General features: G+C 45.4%; 1 protein-coding gene across 2 annotated transcripts in view; it reads right to left on the bottom strand.

The window, feature by feature from the left end:
• Positions 1-18,615, bottom strand: part of Pmfbp1 (polyamine modulated factor 1 binding protein 1) — a 49,643-nt gene that overhangs the window by 25,785 nt on the left and 5,243 nt on the right. For both annotated transcript variants that reach the window (XM_021220581.1, XM_021220582.1), the window contains 3 exons: positions 17,515-17,670; positions 7,310-7,558; positions 4,094-4,315 (listed from right to left, as the gene is read on the bottom strand). In XM_021220581.1, the coding sequence (XP_021076240.1) occupies positions 4,094-4,315; positions 7,310-7,558; positions 17,515-17,670 (627 nt within the window). The remainder of the gene's footprint in view (positions 1-4,093; positions 4,316-7,309; positions 7,559-17,514; positions 17,671-18,615) is intronic.

Genomic DNA, 18,615 nt, shown 5'->3' with positions numbered 1-18,615 from the left:
TAGAAATAAGTCCGTGTTCACTGGGCGTGAAAGCTGCTCCTGAGCAAGCTGGAGAAAGGTCAGTCAGAAACCCAGAATTGATCACACATGATGCTCATGTAAATAATTTAGCATACAGGAGGCGAAGGGTTGGAACATATAATAGAAGACTGAAGACACTGCAAGAAAATACCTAGAGCTTCTAATATCATCTCCATACTATAGAATAAAAATAGAAATTGAGTTAAGTCATGAAAGAAAAATTCTTGAGTATAGATCTTTGGATGAAAAGTCTGTCAAGCTTGAGAGGTATGATAAAGACTAAATGAAAACATCTTTAGTCTGTCCGGCTCCCCCCGGGGCCAGGGAAAAGAGATGCCCTCTGACCTCTGAAACACAGGCTAGAGATTGACATCACCTGCTGGGCTTTGGTTCTTGAGCAGCACAAAGTGGTGCAGCCAGGCTTTCAGAGACCCCAGGGTTGATGATTTGTACATCCAGCTGACTAGCATTAGAGATTATGTCCAAACGATCTTTGGACAGACGGGAAAGTATTACAAAAGCTTGCCACTCGCAGCCATTTTTGAAAGAATGAAGGAGAAATTATTATAGGAAAAAGACAAGTCTGAGAATGTGGGTTGGGTAGAGACCTAGGTAGGCACAAGGATGAGAAAACACTGGAGCTGTTTGTCATCTTAAAGAAACAGCCGTTTCCTATGAGATGTGAACTGTTCCAAAGCCTCCCAAAGAGGCAGAAAGCGACTCACTCATCTTAGGATCGCATATGTCAGAGACAAGAGTGCAAGGGGCGGGGTTGTAGCTCAGGTGGTGAGCTTTTGCCTACTATGTGCAAAGCCCTGGGTTTAATTCCCAGCAAAAAATAAATGTAGACAGATAGAAATTGATATTGATATTGAGAGATAGAAATTTAAACTGTCAAACTAATCTTGCTTCTTTAAATTTAATAAAAAATGTTTTAAATGTGACATCATAATCAAGTAGAATTTATTCCACAAATACAGGATTATTCCATATATGGAAATTTGTTAATATGAGGATATATTATCCATTTCTATAAAGGACAGGTCTAGCCAAAGCTGGCTTTGAATTTCCTTTGTATCCCTGGCTGGCCTTGAATTTATGATCCCCCTGCTTCAGCCTCTTGAGGGTTAGGATTATAAGTATGTGCCCCCACGTCTGGCAGTGACATAAGTATACCTTTGACTTGAGAAAAGCTTACTAGCAAGAGAATGGGCTTGTGCTTAGTGGTGAGATCTAGGAAGGAGGATGCTCTGAAAGGCAGTTCTGTCTAAGGAGACTAACCAGAAGCTAGGAAGCCCTCCCTCTCCCTCTCCCTCTCCCTCTCTCTCTCCCTCTCCCTCTCCCTCTCCCTCCCTCTCTCTCCTCTCTCTCTCTCTCCTTCCTCTCTCTCTCTCTCTCTCTCTCTCTCTCTGAGACAGTCTCACTACATAGCCCTGGCTGTCCCGGAACTCACTATGTAGACCAGGCTGGCTTCCCACTCACAGAGGAGATACGCCTGCCTCTGCCTCCAAAGTGCTAGATTAAAGGAGTGTGCCACCATACCCGGCTTGAGAAAAATTTGAAGATAAAAGTGAAGTTTAGGAAAAAAAAATCCATGATGTTCAGTTGCAAATCTAGCAAGCAAGCTCGGTAAAGTGTCTGGTAAGAGATAAATTCTTCTGTACACCAGTAATCATTCTTTTTTTATTATTTTTTAAAGTATGCATGTGTGTTTAGCCTGCATGTGTATCGGTGCACCTTTGTATGCAGTTCCTGGTGAGAACAGAAGAGGACATTAGATCCCCAGAAATGGAGTTACAGACAGTGCAGATGGTGGGAATAGAATCTGGGTCCTCTGCAAGAGAAGTTAGTGTTAGTAGTCTCAACTGCTAACCCACCTCTCTAGCCCCTATAATTCTTTTTTTTTTTTTTTTTTTTTTTTTTTTTGGCTATCCTGGAATTCACTCTGTAGACCAGGCTGGCCTGGAACTCAGAAATCCACCTGCCTCTGCCTCCCAAGTGCTGGGATTAAAGGCGTGCGCCATCACGCCCGGCTGCCCCTATAATTCTTAAGATTAAATGTATAGCAGTTCCTCTTCAGACCGGACATAGTAGCATATTCAGTCAGCACTCAGAGGCTAGGAAGATCTCTGTGAGTTCAAGACCATCCTGTTATAGATAGAAAGTTCCAGGCTAGCCGGGACTGCATAGTGAGACCCCAGCTCCAAGCAAAAAAAGAACTCCTATTCATAAAACCAGGCCTATAAAGGAAAGTGAAAAGCTTTCAATGAAAACAAATGAATAAAATCCTAATACTTCATGCTCCCCGGGGCTCGCTAATCTCCTACAGTAATATATAATGTGAGCATTATAGTCAACGTACATGTGAAGCTCATCAAGAAGTCTGAGGGTGCTTGAGAAAAGTGTGGCGAGGACGGAGAAGGAGGAAGGCTACTTGGTACTGTCAACAGGCTGCCAGTTACAGTCCCTGAGGAGCAAATAAGGGAGAGTCCTGAGACTCTTGTGTACCTCACCTTGGCTCCTGCAAGTGGATGCTTCAGTTAGCGGGGGAGGGTTGGGATGGTCAGCGAATGGTTCGGGGACCCCAGGAGGGTCACGTACGTAAGTATAAAATTAAAGCCACATCTCATTTCCTATGCACATACGGACTGAAAACTAGAGACATAAAATTGAAAACTTACAAAACTAATAAAAACAAAAACAAAAACAAAAACAAACCAAAAACCCTTTTTATGATCTTGGGCGTCAAGGAGGCCTTCCAAGACAAGCTGGAAAGCCTGGAATCTATAGGGGTGTGAGGGTTCGACTCCACAGATGCTTAAAGCTTGTACATGGTAAAAAAGTCATTAATAAAGCCAAGTGACATGCTATGGGCGGTGGGGAATACTTGCAACATAGCAAAGAAAGTTTATTAGAGATATAATAAGACGCTCCCGTGAGTCAATACAAAAGGATTAAAACTACTAATTCAGTGGCAGCCACATCCCTTTGGTAGTGAAAAGCTACCAAGGGATTCTTGTCTAGCTGTTTCGAGGGCTGCTGTTAGCTGCGGGCCACGTCAGGGCCTTTCCTGACTGCTTTGCCAGAGTCACAGAGGGGCAGCCCACACTCAGTAGTTGGTAACATGCTGGTGGCCAGGTGACCTTTTCCCCAACTCCAGCTCTGGGACTTTCTGCAGCTCCCTGTCTCTGTCCCTGGAGTGGGCGGAGGCCTTTGGGAGACTGCAGGGTGGCTTTTCTCTTCCTGGAACCTAGCTGTGCTCCGCTTTCTTCCGCAAGTGAATGCCAAGATCTCCATCTACAAACACTGGCATGCAAATCTACTTGGGTCTTTTCCTGGAGAACATCTGACTTCTATCAGGATTAAAGAGAGTGAGGATTGCATTGAGAGACAGTTCCTTGCCCCCTACCCTTTGGTTTAACACAACTTAGAAGGATCAGGAAAAAAAAATACATTATATATATTATATATTATATACGTAATATATATTATATATATTATATATGTAATATATTATATATTATATACTACATATATAATATATATAACATATATAATATTATATATATATATAAAAGCTTCTTTTAATTATTGCTGATAAAAGTATTGAACGGTAGAACCATCTTGGTTTATGTGGCATTTATGTTCACTCAAAATGCGCACATCCTTTGATGTAGCGTCCCCAGGATCACACCTCTCTCTTTCCTCTCTCTCTCTCTCACTCGCCCCTGTTTCTGAGATGGGATGGGTCTTATGAAGCTGCCTGGAACCCTTTGTGTGGTGCTAGGGATTGAACCCAGGGTTTCGTATATGCTGGGCAAGAACCCCAATCAACCGAGTCCTGTTCCCTCTCCCCCGAAACCCCAGACGCCTGGTTAGGAGTAATCTTCAAGGTGAGAGGAAAGCTGGAAACTGATAAAACCCTGAGCGCTTCCAAACTGAATGGTGGGAGGAACCCCTTTGGCGGGAGGTTCAAGTCTTAGGTGGAAGAGGCTAGGACCCATAGAGGGAACCACCCGAGAAATGTGTGCCTGCTAGGGCGCCTGGCTAAGGGATGTGGCTTAGGTCTTACCTGACCAATGAGTCCGCTGAGCTCCCCCTCCAGCATCTTCACTTGGCACTCCAGTAACTCTATGTTGCTCAGGGAAGTCTGGTACTTGTCCCTGTAGAGGTTTAGGCTCCTTTCTAGGGAGAGGATCTTGTCCCCCGCCAAGGCAAGCTTCTCTTGTGCCAGATGGAGTTTCTCCCCCGTGCTCTTACTATGAGTTCCCATCTCCTCCTCGTAGAGAATGACCTGTTAGTGCGGGAGGGGGAAGCACACTGCAGCCACGCAAACAGCCAGCACGGATAAGACCGTGAGGGCCTGTAGTGAACCCATCCGAACTAGAAGACTCAAGGAACAGCATTTAAGTACGGTGCAGGTCTAAGGGCCCCGGTTCAGTGTCAGACTGAACAATCGAAGTACTAAACAGGCTGTCCTATTTAGAATCTTCTGTTTTCTCTGAACAAACACCTGATGGTGAACAGGAATGGGTTGGAGCCATTCCCTTTACTGAAAGGCTGTGGAATACCCATGTCCTTTCTTTCCTGAGCACTCTTTAGGGATCTCATTTGGACAGCATAGAGTCGCCACAAGAACACAGTTTCATGTCGGCGATTTCCCAAGAGATAGAGACGGGCCATGATCCGAAGTTCCTCTGAGATCTGTGTGATTTTTATGCAAATGATTTTTTTCCAATCCGTCATCCACTGACAGGAATCTCTAAGGATGTTCACGACAGCATCACACCGGGTGAGGTAGGTCTAGGAGACACAGCCTCACCTCTCTCATAATATTAAGGAGACTAGATTTTAAGTTAGCAAATGATTGCATGTGGTTGAGCGTGCTAAATTGCATGTCAAGTTATATGTGTTCAAAGAGTCAAGGGGTGCATTACGGTGGAAGGCTTCACGTTGCTCCAAACTGTCCAATTCTCGACAGAAATTGGCCCATTAATTAAGCTGGCTAAACAAACAGCTTCACATCCAAGATTCCTTTCAAGAAAGGATCATTTAGTTAAGTATCTCTTAGGGCAAAAGGAGAGGGGTATTTGATAGTTATGTATTGCAGCAGGAAGGGTGGGTCCTACTTACATTTCTGTAGCACCATTTTGAAACATATTCATGTGCATGCATGCACATACACGTGCATCTGTATGCAGTGTGTATATAGGACCAGCTCTGTTGGTGTCTATTTACATTGGCCTGAGGATCCCTGCAGACAGCAAACTCTGAGCATTCACTATTTCTTTGCACTCAGCCCATTCCAATTAGAAGAAAGTCTGTCTGTCTGCTCTTTCAACCAGAGGGGAAAGGCAGAGAAGACGAGACACGTTGGCGAGTGAGTGCCCCCCAGGAGTGAATGCCAGTAGTGGTATTGGGTTGGAAAGTTCACTGAGGAATGTTCCAGAATATCGTCCAGAGATCTCCAGGGCTTGAACCCCCGTTTGCCTAGAGCAAGTAACCCACTCCATTTGGGATTTGCCCTTCTTGATGACACACCCCCCGCCCCAACCATGCTCCTTAGAGTTATGTGACTATTCATATGCTCATCATAGGATCTTGCTGTTGACAGAACCCAGCCTTGGACAGGGGTGTGGTGCTTTGGTGTTAATGGAATCTAGAGAGGTTGGCAGAATGTTTAGAATAAATTTTGCAGTGCTTTCTCCTATTGAGGTCTGGCAGTGACCACTGTGCCAAATCCTATCTTCCTTCCTAGCAGCTGAGCATTTATTTGATTTAGACTGAGGGCAGCAATCTGTCTCCTTAAAAATGACATTTCTTGGCTTTCTAGGAACTAGCTGTGGTCATGTGGAATGTGTGCGCATGTGTATGTATGTGTGTGTGTGTGTGTGTGTGTGTGTGTGAGTGTGTGTATGTGTGTGTTTGTGTGTGTGTGTATGTGTATGTTTGTGTGTGTGTGTGTGTGTGTGTGTGTATGTGTGTGTAACTTTTGGCAAGTGTCCTTAAAAGAATGGTGTGTACTTTCTTCCCATCTTCCCCCTTCACTCGGGTTATTTGGAATAAGCGTGCAATTGCTAGAGCTCCGGCAGCCGCCTCCAGTGACTGTGGGAATGGATGTCTTGGGTGGATGTGGTGACAGAGCTAGAAGACAGACTTCAGGTCTGTGGTGACATGTGCAGTTGTCATCACAGCAGCGGGTCACCCATCTCTGACTAGGGGTAATAGCTCTTTGCGGTCCTTGTTGCTAAGTGGCACCCCAGCTAACTTGGGGGTCCCTTTATCCAGGCTGGACTCTGGCTTCGTGTGTAGAGAACAGCCAGTCCGAACCCTTAAGAGCTTTATTAAACCACAGTTGAAGCCCCCAGACTTTCCTCAAATGGCATTTCGTGGGTTCACCTCTCCTCCTTCCCTTCCCAGTTATTTCCAGCAAACTCCTTCTAGGCTACACTCTGCCCTTTACAGAATTTTCTGTCCTCCTTCTAAGGCCCCCTTTAAAGTCCCTGGAGTTAGTCTTTTAGCAAAAACCCTGTCTAAAATACTCCCCAGAGATTTTGTTAAGCCTGAAAGAAGCAGCCGTCAGGGGAAGGCACATCCATGAGTCCTGCCTGCCCCATCACGGAGAACCGCAGTGCTAAGGCTTTCTGCGTCCCTCCTGCTAAATCCGTCTCAGTTCTGTGGGTCCTTGGAATTTACTTGGGATTTCATAGGCATGGTGTTCTTTGCTTAAAAAAGAAAAAAAAAAAAAAAAAAAGAACCAAAAACCACTGCCCTGGAGCATCAATATCAGTGAATGTTCAGAATGTGCTAAGTCTCTAAGGCTTTCTCCAGCCTGAAGAAACAAACTGGCACTCAGTAACCACTTAGAACCAGCACTGGACCGGGGGCTGGGTGACTTACCATCTGTGCAGCTGACTTTCCTAAAAATACTTGATTTAATGGGCCTTTTGCTCCCCCCCCCCCACCGAGAGACCTGGAGTCTCTTGTATTTTGACAGCCATAACAATATAGAGAGGATGGCCTCTCATACCACATGTGTGTGTGCATACACAAACCCTGCACCCTACCCCCACACCCTGTGTACATTAACACTGTTTATCTCCACCAAGTCATGCCAGTCCATTCCGTTTCCCTTTGCTAACCTTCAGAGTGGTCATGGACTAAAGAGGGGAGGCTCTGAAGCCCACTCAAGGTGGTGCAGAGCCCTCCCTTTGAAACACAGGCAGTGTCTGAGCGCTGGAGGTACCAGGGCAACCTGGGGACACATCGCAGGTTAATCTCACGGTACCTCATCTTCCTTAAGTTTGCAGTGATGGTGAAGAACAAGAAGGTCGGAAGTCTGCTTCTCCAGGATGGACTGGTATTGCAGGAGAGAGCAATAGGAAGCCTGGAGCTCCTGGGTGCGGAACTCCAGCTCCTGCTGGAGGGTCAGCAGCTTCTTCTTCAGTTGCTGGAGTTGCCGGAGATGGTACGGCTTATTGGCCCGGAAGTCCATCTGGTTGTCCGTGTATACTAACGTCTGGGCTTGCTTCTTGTTCTGCAGCACAGACAGGGTACACAGAAGAGGGTTAGAAGGCCACAGAGGACACAGCCACGCGTTGGCATCGATGCTTTCACCCTCAGAGAGATTTCTAAACATTTCACTACATTCTCCGAGCACCCGGTCACTCCCTGTTCCTACTCTGCATGAAGGGATCTGAAGAAGAAAAGACGGTTCTTTTTTAAAAAAAAAAATGGAAAATTACATTTATTTATTTATTTGAATGAGTTGGGTGGGTATGTGCCTACAGTGGTCTGTATGGGGAGGCCAGAGGGCAACTTTGGGGAATTGGTTTTCTCCACCCACCGTCTGAGTCCTAGGGATGCAACTCAGGCCATCAAGAGTGATGGCAAACCCTTTTACTCACTGAGCCATCGCATCACCCTGCATCCCCAACCCAGAGGGGGGGGAAATCACACATATAAATGATCTAGAGAGATATGGTTAATGCTGTGTATCTGTGTTTACCTATACATAGAAAGATGACGAGCTTGGGAGGAAGTGAGTTTTGGCTCAATGGTTCTTGGGCTGTATTTAGTTATTACAAGTACCCAGGTAACAGAACACTGAAATTGCTGGGTTCTGAGGCTTCTGGAAGCTGGAGTGTGAAAGGCAGAAGACAGTGCTCACAGTTGGGCACCTACTGTCTCTCCTCAAAAAAGATGTGGCCTGGCAGATGTGTGTGTGTGTGTGTGTGTGTGTGTGTGTGTGTGTTCTCTCTCTTCCCCCCTCTCTCTGTCTCTCTCTCCCTCCCTCTTTCCCTTCCTCCCTCCCTGCCAGTGCACAGTCTTTCAAAAAGGCTTCTGAATCTTTGTACCCCAGGCACACCCTCTGTTCTAGGCTTGCTGGGAGACAGTTCCTCAGTTATTTTCCCAGGAAAATTGAAGTTTCGCATTGGCGCTTCTATGTTTTCTTATCCTTATTCCTTATGACAATGACATGGGAAAGAGAGGAGGGTAAGGGTGGTGGACCTTAGCTTCCATCTTTCCATTCATCCTTCAAGGCTCGGTTCACAGCCCTCTCTCCTTGTTGGGTTTACCTAACCAGCCTTTGAATCAGGACCACAGACCTTCCTGGCAACTTGATGTGGTGTTTCCTATAGTTTTGCCGGCAATTATTTCTGTGTGTCTTACATTCTACTCGCATTATAAACTCCCACAGAGGCATGACTGTGCCTGTTTCTACACGGCATAAATTAGAGATTTATGGCTATGTATTTGGATAAAAGGAATGAAGGGCTGGCTTTAGAAACTCTTACATAGCACCTCCCAATACTATGCCAGTCAGTCTTCAGGAGTCTTCCAGGCCAGCTCCAGCTCAATTCCTCCAAGTCCTGTGTTCAAAGTATGTGGTATGGTCGGCACTAGGACCTTGGAAACCATTTGTGTATTGAGTACGCTGGATAAGGGCTGATGGGCAAAGCGTGGGTAGCTGTGACATGTGGCCCAGCCTAGGGCAGTGGTGGGCTGTCTTCCTCTACTCAGATGAGTTCCCTTATGTGTAGCTCGTGGCATGTAGAGGAGGGCAGTCATATTGGCTGGTGGTGTCTGGGAACTTAACATGAACCACCGTTATGCGTCTGTCATGGAGATCAGGGCGACCCTGGTTGGTCCAAATTCAGTCCTGGCCCAAGGCTAGGGTCACAAAGCCCTGGGCTGCAGCTCTGTGGTGTCATTCCAAGCCATAGCTTGGTCTCCGTAATGATTTCCAGGCGTGTCTGCGACTTTGTAGGGAGAAAAGACTAGCTTAGAGGAGGGGAAAGAGGTGACCACCCTCACTAGCATCTTCCATGTACCACGTGATGCCTTCCACAATAGGGTGATACCCTCAGGTTCCTCCCAGCCATGACAATAGCTATGCTGTTTTTCAGTCTCTTGGACTCGACTTAAGGCATTAAAAAAGTGAACATTTCCATTGTTTTGTTAAACTTTAATAATGTATAAATGATACAAATCCTGCCATTGATAAGCACACAACTCGACAGTTGGGCTATATTTATAGAGTTGTGAGAGTGGGCTGTGGAGATGAGAAAGTAAAGTGACTGCCATATCAGCATAAAGGCCTGAGGTCAGATCTCTGGATCCAGGTAAAAATCAAGTGCTGACACGAGGGTCTGTGGTCACCGCTGTTAGGCCTGGATTCAGTGAAGACCCTGTCCCAAAAGACAAAGGAACAGTGGAAGACATCTCATGTGGCCTCTACATGTATATAGACATATGTACGTGTGTATTCTAGGTTCACACACACGCATGACATGTGTGTGAGTGCAAGAGGGAGACAGACCCCGGAAAGACACTGGAGAACAGTAGAGTGCTTTGTGGGCAAAAGAACCACGGAGCAGAGTGAAACAGACAGGGGGTGAGACAGGGGGTGTAGGGTAGGTTATTGTTTCAGAATAAAAGTTCTTACGGAAAAGTTTACCGAGAAGGTGGGTTGAGTCCACACAGGAAGGAGGCAAGAGAATGAGAACAATAGACCCAAGTAGCCGGAATGTTCCAGAGACAGGGAACAGCAGGGCTATAGACACGGTACAAACCCACCCAGTGGCATCTGAGATCCCTGGAGAAGCTCCAGCCATTGTATGTGTTTTGAAGCAGAGACCGTAAAGGCAGAAAAGCGGTGCCAGCTGAGGTGAGAAAAAGGACACCAGGTTCTGTAGGGGAAGGAGGCCACGATGAAGTCCCCAGCTTCATTTAGGAGGTGACAGTCCACTAGAAAGTACTATGGAGGGCAATGACATGATCTTTTGTAGAGTTTACGAAGGACGTGTGGCCTGTTCTACTGAAAGTCAACCGTAAGAAAACAGAGGAGAGAGAGCACGGAGACTATTGGAGGGCTCCAGGCAACGAGGGAGAGAGGGTGGTGTGGGACAAGGGTATAGTAACGGAAGTTAGAAGTTGATGAATTCTAGATATATTTTGAAAACAGAGCTGGCAGAATTCACTGCTGGGTTAGATGTTAGACTGTGGAGGACTCATGGCCATCCAAAACAGAGTGATTTTAATGGGTCAGCTGGAGTCACTGGAGAGATGGAATTTTAAGGAAACTGAGCTGAGATGACCCTAAGGAAAGAAAGCTTAAGTGAGAAGGGTTGTGTAGCAGAGGTAAGGTACAGCTGGGCGGTGGTGGCACATGCCTTTAATCCCAGCACTTGGGAGGCAGAGGCAGGCGGATTTCTGAGTTCGAGGCCAGCCTGGTCTACAGAGTGAGTTCCAGGACAGCCAGGGCTATACAGAGAAACCCTGTCTTGAATAAAACAACAACAACAACAAAACAAAAACAAAGAAACAAAGAAACAAAAAACCAAAAACAACCAACCAACCAACCAACCAACCAACCAAAAGCAGAGGTAAGGTACAGCCCAGCTCAGAACCAGAAAGACAGATGCTGACTGTGTAAAGCCTGTCTCACCCACACTCTTTAGAGTCGAGAAGATGAACAAGAAATGGACCACCACTGTTGCCAGCAATGGAAATATTCTGCAGAGACAGGGTGAACACTTGGACTCACGAATGCCACTTCGGGGAAGGCGATGAGACTTCTCCCCAAAGAAGGATGAAATCTGTATTTTACAGCATGTAGCTGTAATTGTCTACATGTGTGTGAAATACTGCGAGGTGCTCTCAGTTTTCCCAAGAAGGTTGTTGTTCCCCACAGCTCCTCTGGAAATGAGGCTTGGAGGAGAGAGAGCTTGGTATGCATGTGCAAGCACAAGGGTGTGTGGGTGTCTGTCTGTCTCTCTTTGTGCACGTACCTTCTTCCCTCGTAGGACACAAATGTGTGTACAGGGAAGTCTTCAAAATCCCCAATCCTCTTGTCTATATGGATAGAGGAACTATTGGAAGCTATGTGGGGGAAAAAAGTTCTTGCCGCCAAATACTTAATGTAGACTGAGTTAAAAGGAGGTGTGAACATATCGGGTTAGGGTTGATTTTGAGGGACTTGCTTCAGTGAAGAAAATACCCCCAAGCTCCCTGTTATTTTTGCTCAATTTATTTTTTTTTCTCCCTCTTGGCTTTTTTTGAAGGCAACCCAATTGCTGAGGGTTAGGACCTTGGATCTAATATGTGACAGATTTGGATCTGTTTTTCCACGGCTGGACAGGGAGGTTCCAGCTGAAAAACCAGCTGCCATCCCCTAATGCATATTTGTTCATTACATCATCTCCTTTTTCTTATGTCTCCACTTTGCTCTTCATTGTTCAAAAGAATGAGAAAAGCATTCTTTGAGAGAAGCAAAATTGTATTCCAGGCTTTTCCTCCCCGTACCTGGGGATGCCAGGAGAATTCAGAATTGCTTGTTGGCTTTGAAGCTTCCTGTGGGTATAGAACGTCTTCTTCCAAGTGCTGTATATGAAGCTCTACACCCTGGCAGCAATCCTAATGAGCTCTGAGTCACTTCTCTTCCTCTACAGGTCACATGGACATTTTCTGGGTTTTACTTTAGTTTCAGGCAACATGATGGACCAGCCAGATAAAGGGGGTGTTTTGAACTCTTGCCGTCCATAGCAAACATAGCACCTGGACTAATATTCCTGATTCGGAAGGTCTAAGAACTGCTTAAATCTATAGAAAGGCTAGGATTTTATGGGATGGGAATTTTAGACATTTGTACATTAAGAGATACCAATGGGTCTGGAGAAACAAAAATTTAAAGACTATGAGAAATATCTAAAAATGAGTTCAGGCTTATTAAATTTCTACTTATTTGTCTTTATATATTTAAAAGTTTATTCTTAGCTCTTGATAAATGTGAAATAATACATGATAGGCTAAATCCATATTTAACTTGTATGTGTGCGAAAGGACAGATACAGAAAGTCACCACTACACTTTCCATAGTATATATGTGCATACATGTTTGTGTACACACATGTGGGTATGCATACATGTGGGGTCAGAGGTTGACATTAGGCGTCGTTGTCTTCCTCAGTTAACTGTTCTGAAACAGGGTCTCTTACTGGATTTGGAGCTTGTCGTTTTGACTAAGCTACCTCTGAGTTCCAGGAATTTGCCATCTCCTCCTGACCCCAGATGTTAGGCTCACAGATGTGTGCCACCACACCCAGCTGTAACATGGGTGCTGGGATATGAATTCAGGTCCCTGTGCTTGTACTTTACTCATGGAACCTCTCCCCTAGTTTCAGTCTTCTTAAAAGTCTTTTATTAGTGAAGATACAGATATTATATTCTTCCTTGACTTGTAATTTGGGATCTGGAAAACAAAACCAAGTGATGTTGAAGTGCTCTTATAGAAATCATACTAGCTCTTTAGGTGACTGTCCAGCATTGGATGTGACGCTTGAGGCCATCTGGTCTACCAGATTTCTCAGCTAGATTTTTCACCCTCGTATCAGCCACAGGAAAAGCTGGGGATGTCTGGCTGCCCAGAGGAGCTGCTCCCATATTTAGTCAACCTTTCAGCCCCACTGTGGACCAAGAGATTAGAGCTGTGGCTCCTTCCTTGCTTATGAGGCCACTTGATCACAGAAGGAAATTAATTGGCCTGGCATGATTCTCTTTTTGAAAAGTCACGTTGGTTCCCACCCAATACTTGGTGCTTTTGAAGTTGCTGTTAATTGATTGATGTTAAGTTCTATATTTTCCCTGACACTGAAGTGAAGTCGACAGGTCTATAATTACCAGGATTGTCCTTTCTTCCTTTTAAAAAAGATGAGCACTTCATTTACCATTTTTTTTTCTCCCCAGTCTACAGGGACTTTCTTTATCCTCTTGAGTTCTCAAAAATTATCACTAGCAGCTATGTAATAACACCTGCCAATTCCTTAAGCACTCTTAGAAGAATATCATCAGGCCCTGCTGATTTGCCTAGAGCTGGCTTTTCAAAATACCTTTTAACCCTTTACTCTCTCTTCAGCTTGCACGCTCTGCTGTCAAAGGTTGGCATTGTTCCCACAACTGGGTTCCTGATGCTTTTCTTTATCCGTTTAAGAACTTAAGAGTTTCTCTGTCATTGCCTTGAGCTTCTCTCCCAGTCTTTGAGGTCCTGAGTGAGCTATTCCCTTGGAGCAGTAGGTTAGCCTTCTCTACCAGGGGTGAAGGCTTTTCCGATGCTTCCTCTGCCATCTGCAAACTGTGTGTACTTCTCTTGTTGAATGCAGAAGAGCTCTGTGCTCAGTGACAAGCATTTCATTCATTCAAATGAATGTTTGTGGTTTAGACATTCTTCTCACAAGACCTCCGCTTACACGGGATCCATTTGGAATGATTTTTCTCTCCACAGACAAATTCCAAACATAGGACAAATTTCCCATGGATCTTCCTTTACACTTCCCCAGTCCTAACTTCATATGCAACTAAGAAATCGATGCTGGTGGGTTATTAGGGATGAAACTAGATACTGTATTTGAGTTCCACATATTTTTTCCATTAGTTTTTATTTTCTGTTCTAGGATCCAATTCAGGACCACACATTGCACTGAGCAAATTCATTAAAATTGCCTTCATTACCGATGGCTCAAAATGATATCTTACAATAATGCTCACGAGGCTTCTGCTAATCTTTAGATATTCAACTAATTAGCTTCACTTGAAAGGATAACATTTGCTCGTTTATCTTTTAATGCTAAAAATGGTGTCCTCCATACATCTCCAAAATTAGTTCAACAATAGGAGTTCCAGGACATTGGCATGTTATCCATTCCCCCAATGTGAATAAAACCTGGGTAAATTGTTACTAAGGGTCTTCTTTTTCTGGTTATTATTTATGTGGTCTCAACTCGTGTGTGCATGTGACGTGTATGTTTCTGAGTTTGCGTGTCTGTGTGCATTTGTGTGGAGGCTACCAGTTGATGACGTCAGGGCATCTTCTTCAGTTGCTGTCCACCTAATGTTTTGAGAAATGGTCTTCCACTAGCATGCAGCTTTCCCATTCGGCTTGACAGGCTGCCTGGCAAGGCACGGGGGTCCCCACGTGCTGAGATTATAAGCATGCACTGCCACGGCGTTTTCTAGGAGTACTTTTTAGTTGCCGCTTCTTATATAAGTTCTGAGGATTCAAGCTAAGGCCCTCACTTTTATCTCTGAGTCATTTCTCCAGCCGCTGACTCGTTTTTAGAGATGTGTCTTGCTGTGTCTCTCGGGTTAGCCTACAACTTGCTGCATAGGCCATGATGGTCTGAAGCTGGTAATCCCCTACCTCAAGCTTCCTAGCTCTGGGATTTCAGGGTGGATGACACCGGTCTTTGATCATAATGTTATTTTAATATCTCTGTTGTTCTTTCTTTTCTCTTACTTTGAGTCACTTTGACTAGGACGATGGGGTGTAAGGTATGAATCGAAGGAAACAGTCTTACGGTCAGGCAAGAGTACCCAAAGGATGAAGTGCCCATAGGGTTCTGCATCCTGGCTACCCTACTTTTAAATAATTCATTATCTTTAAACGATTTTCTTTTAAAGTGTAATTGTGTGCATATGTGTATCCGAGTGTGGGTTTGTGCGGGTGAATGCAGTACACGTGGAGGTCAGAAGAGGGCGTCAGGTGCCCTAGAGTTGGAGTTCCGAGAGGTTGCTTGCTGCGTAGCACTGGGAATCAACTCCACTCTTGGGTCTTTTGCCACAGCAGTGTGCTCTCAATGTCTGAGTCATCCCCCTAATGCCTGAGTCATCCCCCTAATGCCTGAGTCATCCCCCTAGCCCCAGAACTTTATTCTTATTGCCACAGTCTGCTTGTTTCCGGGTTTTGGAGTCTATATTCTTTGATTTACAGGGTCATGCACTTTCTCTTCTACCACCCATCTACCTTCTGTTTCTTTTATTACATATAACATCTGATAGAATATTTGACTCTTCTCCCTTAAATGTGGTCCTCAATCATGACATCCTGCCTATTTCGCCAGCTCCTCATCAGTGTTAGTCGAAAATTCCAGAAAGCCTGGTGTTTCTCCTTTGTCAACATAGTACGTTTCCCAGGGAAGGCAGGTCTTAAAGGGGTTTCTAGGAGATGAGTGGAGGTCTGAGTGTAATTGTGTATTTGTATGCATAGTCTGCAATTTAACTTTTGTGCTAAGTGCTAGGGGGAAAAAAAAAGAGAGAGAGAGAGCTTGTTTTAAAGCTTGTCTCAAGCTGTTAGACCTTCTCCTAGGCAATTAGAATAATAAAATGCAATTTAATGCCTTTCTCCTTCTAAGTTGCCAGATACATTTATAAACCACATGGCTTTCTCTGACTGGGGCGATAAGTAAACTCACGATAGCTCCAGTGGAAATATCCTAAAATGTTAATATTTAGAAAGAAATTATGATCATCTTCCTGAGATTGATTTAGGGAAACCAGTGGATTTCCCTACCCCCACTTTGTGACTTCCTGAGGATGGGGTGGCCAGGCCAGTAAGATGAGGTGACATTGTTTCATTGAGAGCATATTTAGGCAGCTGCAAAGAACACTATGAGGTTTCTATTGTCAATTGATGTGTCCTGGAAGCACACTGACCGACTCAGTGCAGAGAGCCCAGGTCCTGAAGCGCCAGAGCGCATGGTTACCCACACAGCAGCTGAGGGTCTAACCCAGGGATCCGGCAAATGCCTGTGCAACCGCTAACTTCTTCACGTGTACATGCAACCCAGTTTATAGACAGAAAAAAAGCGACCACACAACTGGTCTCTGATTTGTGGGTCGACAAATTTAAAGGCGGGTGTAAACACTTCAGGTTTAGAGATTTGGAAGAGAAAGGGAACCCAAGGTCAAAGCGAAAATTGCTCGGTAGGTGACCTGCCTAGACTTCTTGGTTAGTGTGAACACAAAGTCAGACTTGAGAGAGATGGCCACGCTGTGAGGTCTGCCCTTTCCACACTCGAATAGGGTTACTGAGAGCAACTCTGCTTGGGCTGTGAAATCAGGCCCTGTAACAAGCTACTGAGTGCCAAGTACTATAAGCAGGTGGTGCTTACAGAAAACTCAGACAAGTTGGGGACTGAGACAAGGGAGGGAGAGATGTAGACCAAGCTGGTTAGGACTGGTCCATTGGGCTGAGTCCTATTGAGGAATTCTGGGAGAGCCAGCCTTGAGTTAACTTGGACTAAGGGGAAAAGGATATGGTTATTGGATCAGCTGCTCCCTATTTTTTATTGACTGGATTCCAGCCTCTAGAAGAACAGTAGCAAGACACAGGTGTGGCATTAAGGCTCACAGCCAATCATTAGACTGAGCGCAGGGGTGGGGGTGGGAGTGGGTAGGGAGGGTCCCCGATAGAGGAGTTGGAAAAGGGACTGAAGGAGCTGAGGGGGGATTGCAGTCCCATGGAGGGAGCAACAGTGGCAACAGGCCTGACCCCCTGCAGCTCCTGGGGACTGGACCACGAACCAAAGAGTACACGTAGAGGGACCCATGGCACTGGGTGCATATGTGGCAGAGGATGGCCTTGTTGGACATCAGTGGGAGGAGAGGCCCGAGGGTGTTCGATGGCCCAATGTAGGGGAATGCCAGGTGGGAAGATGGGAGTGGGTAAGTGAGCACCCTCATAGAGGCAGGGGGAAGGGTGATGGGATAGGGGGCTTCCAAAGGGGAGACCTGGAAGGGGGGTAACCATTTGAAATGTAAATAAAGAAAATAGCCACTACAAAAATAAAAGGAACTTCTCTTGCACAGAGATGTCCTCAGTGAGGTGCAGTGGCTCTCTCATTGCCATGGCGAATGTGGAAGTTTGTCTGAGACCCAGCCTCGTATTTTCTGGATGAGCTAAATCCAGATAAGGAAAAAGGATGATACGCAGTATCTCAATAATGCTAGAAATGGCTAGATTGAAAAATCCCGAAGACAGGCATGGTTTCTTCTGTGTTGGAGTATGTGTGGTGTATTTGGTTCCCTTGATGCGTGCTCAGTTAGTACTCTGAGTGGCCCACAGCGGAAGGTCCCCTCATTCCCATCAGAAGTGACAGTGGTCGAGGGAGCAGAGACAGGCCAGCTGCCGGGGGTGGGGGTGGGGGGGGTGCTTACGTGATTGGCTTTCAGCATCGCTTCCTCCACACAGAGCTGGTTCTCTTGCAAGGTCTTCCCCTGTCTCTTGCAGACGTCATGGAGATTCTTGATGTCCAGTTGTAGGCTCAAGAGCTTGCTGTTTAGGTTGCCGACTTCCCTGTCTCTCTCCCCAGCCTAGGCAGCCAGACAAACAAAGGCATCAGTTAGGAACGACTGAGAAAAACCGCTTGCTTTTCCTTCACTTCACGGGTTGACAGGGAGCTGAATTCGCTGGAAATTTGTTTATTGAGCCTGGGCTGTTATTACTCATCTTGGGTAACATTTACACAGGATCCATTTGTGAGGTGTCTTAGAGCCTTGCATTATTCAGACAATTACTTATTTATATTAATTAATCTTTGCCACACTGCTCTGGGTGCATCAGACAATTCCCCTGTTTTACACGAGGAAGCTTAGAATGATTCCAGGCACCCAGAGAGCTGTCTATAAATATTAATGGTTCTACCACTGATGAAATAAACATATCGAGATGTCAAATGAACTTGTCAGGACTACAGTGAATTAGTGAGAGAGTTGACGAGGGAGTCTGAGATCTCTAACTTTCTCTTTATCCATTAACCAACCCCCCCCCCCTTGCCTATAAACCTAATGCTTTTCTTTAATGGCGTTCACCAATGGGAGCAAACCAGAAAGACCCGGTCTGATCGGTAGGATCTCCTTGCCTTTGATTAGGAGTTAGAAGGGTTAGCTAATTGTTGCTAGGCTAGAACCGAAAGGAGCGATAGAGATCAAAACAGACTGAGTAGGAAGTAGTAACTTGGGTGGGGAGGGGGTTGGGTATAAAGCAATGGCGGATGGGTGGGCTCTCCATCAAGTATGGGTAATGAGAATGTAAGAAGAATTTCGTGGGGAGCATTCTGGGAAGCTCTGCAGGACTTCCCTCTCGGGCACATTCCTGAGGAAAGATGGAAGAAAGAAGAAGAAGAAGAAGAAGAAAGAAGAAGAAAGAAGAAGAAAGAAGAAGAAAGAAGAAGAAGAAGAAGAAGAAGAAGAAGAAGAAGAAGAAGAAGAAGAAGAAGAAAGAAGAAGAAGAAGAAGAAAGAAGAAGAAAGAAGAAGA

This window comes from Mus pahari, chromosome 20, assembly GCF_900095145.1.
Source record: "Mus pahari chromosome 20, PAHARI_EIJ_v1.1, whole genome shotgun sequence".
Lineage (NCBI taxonomy): Eukaryota > Metazoa > Chordata > Mammalia > Rodentia > Muridae > Mus > Mus pahari.
This window is presented reverse-complemented; position numbering and strand designations above follow the sequence as displayed.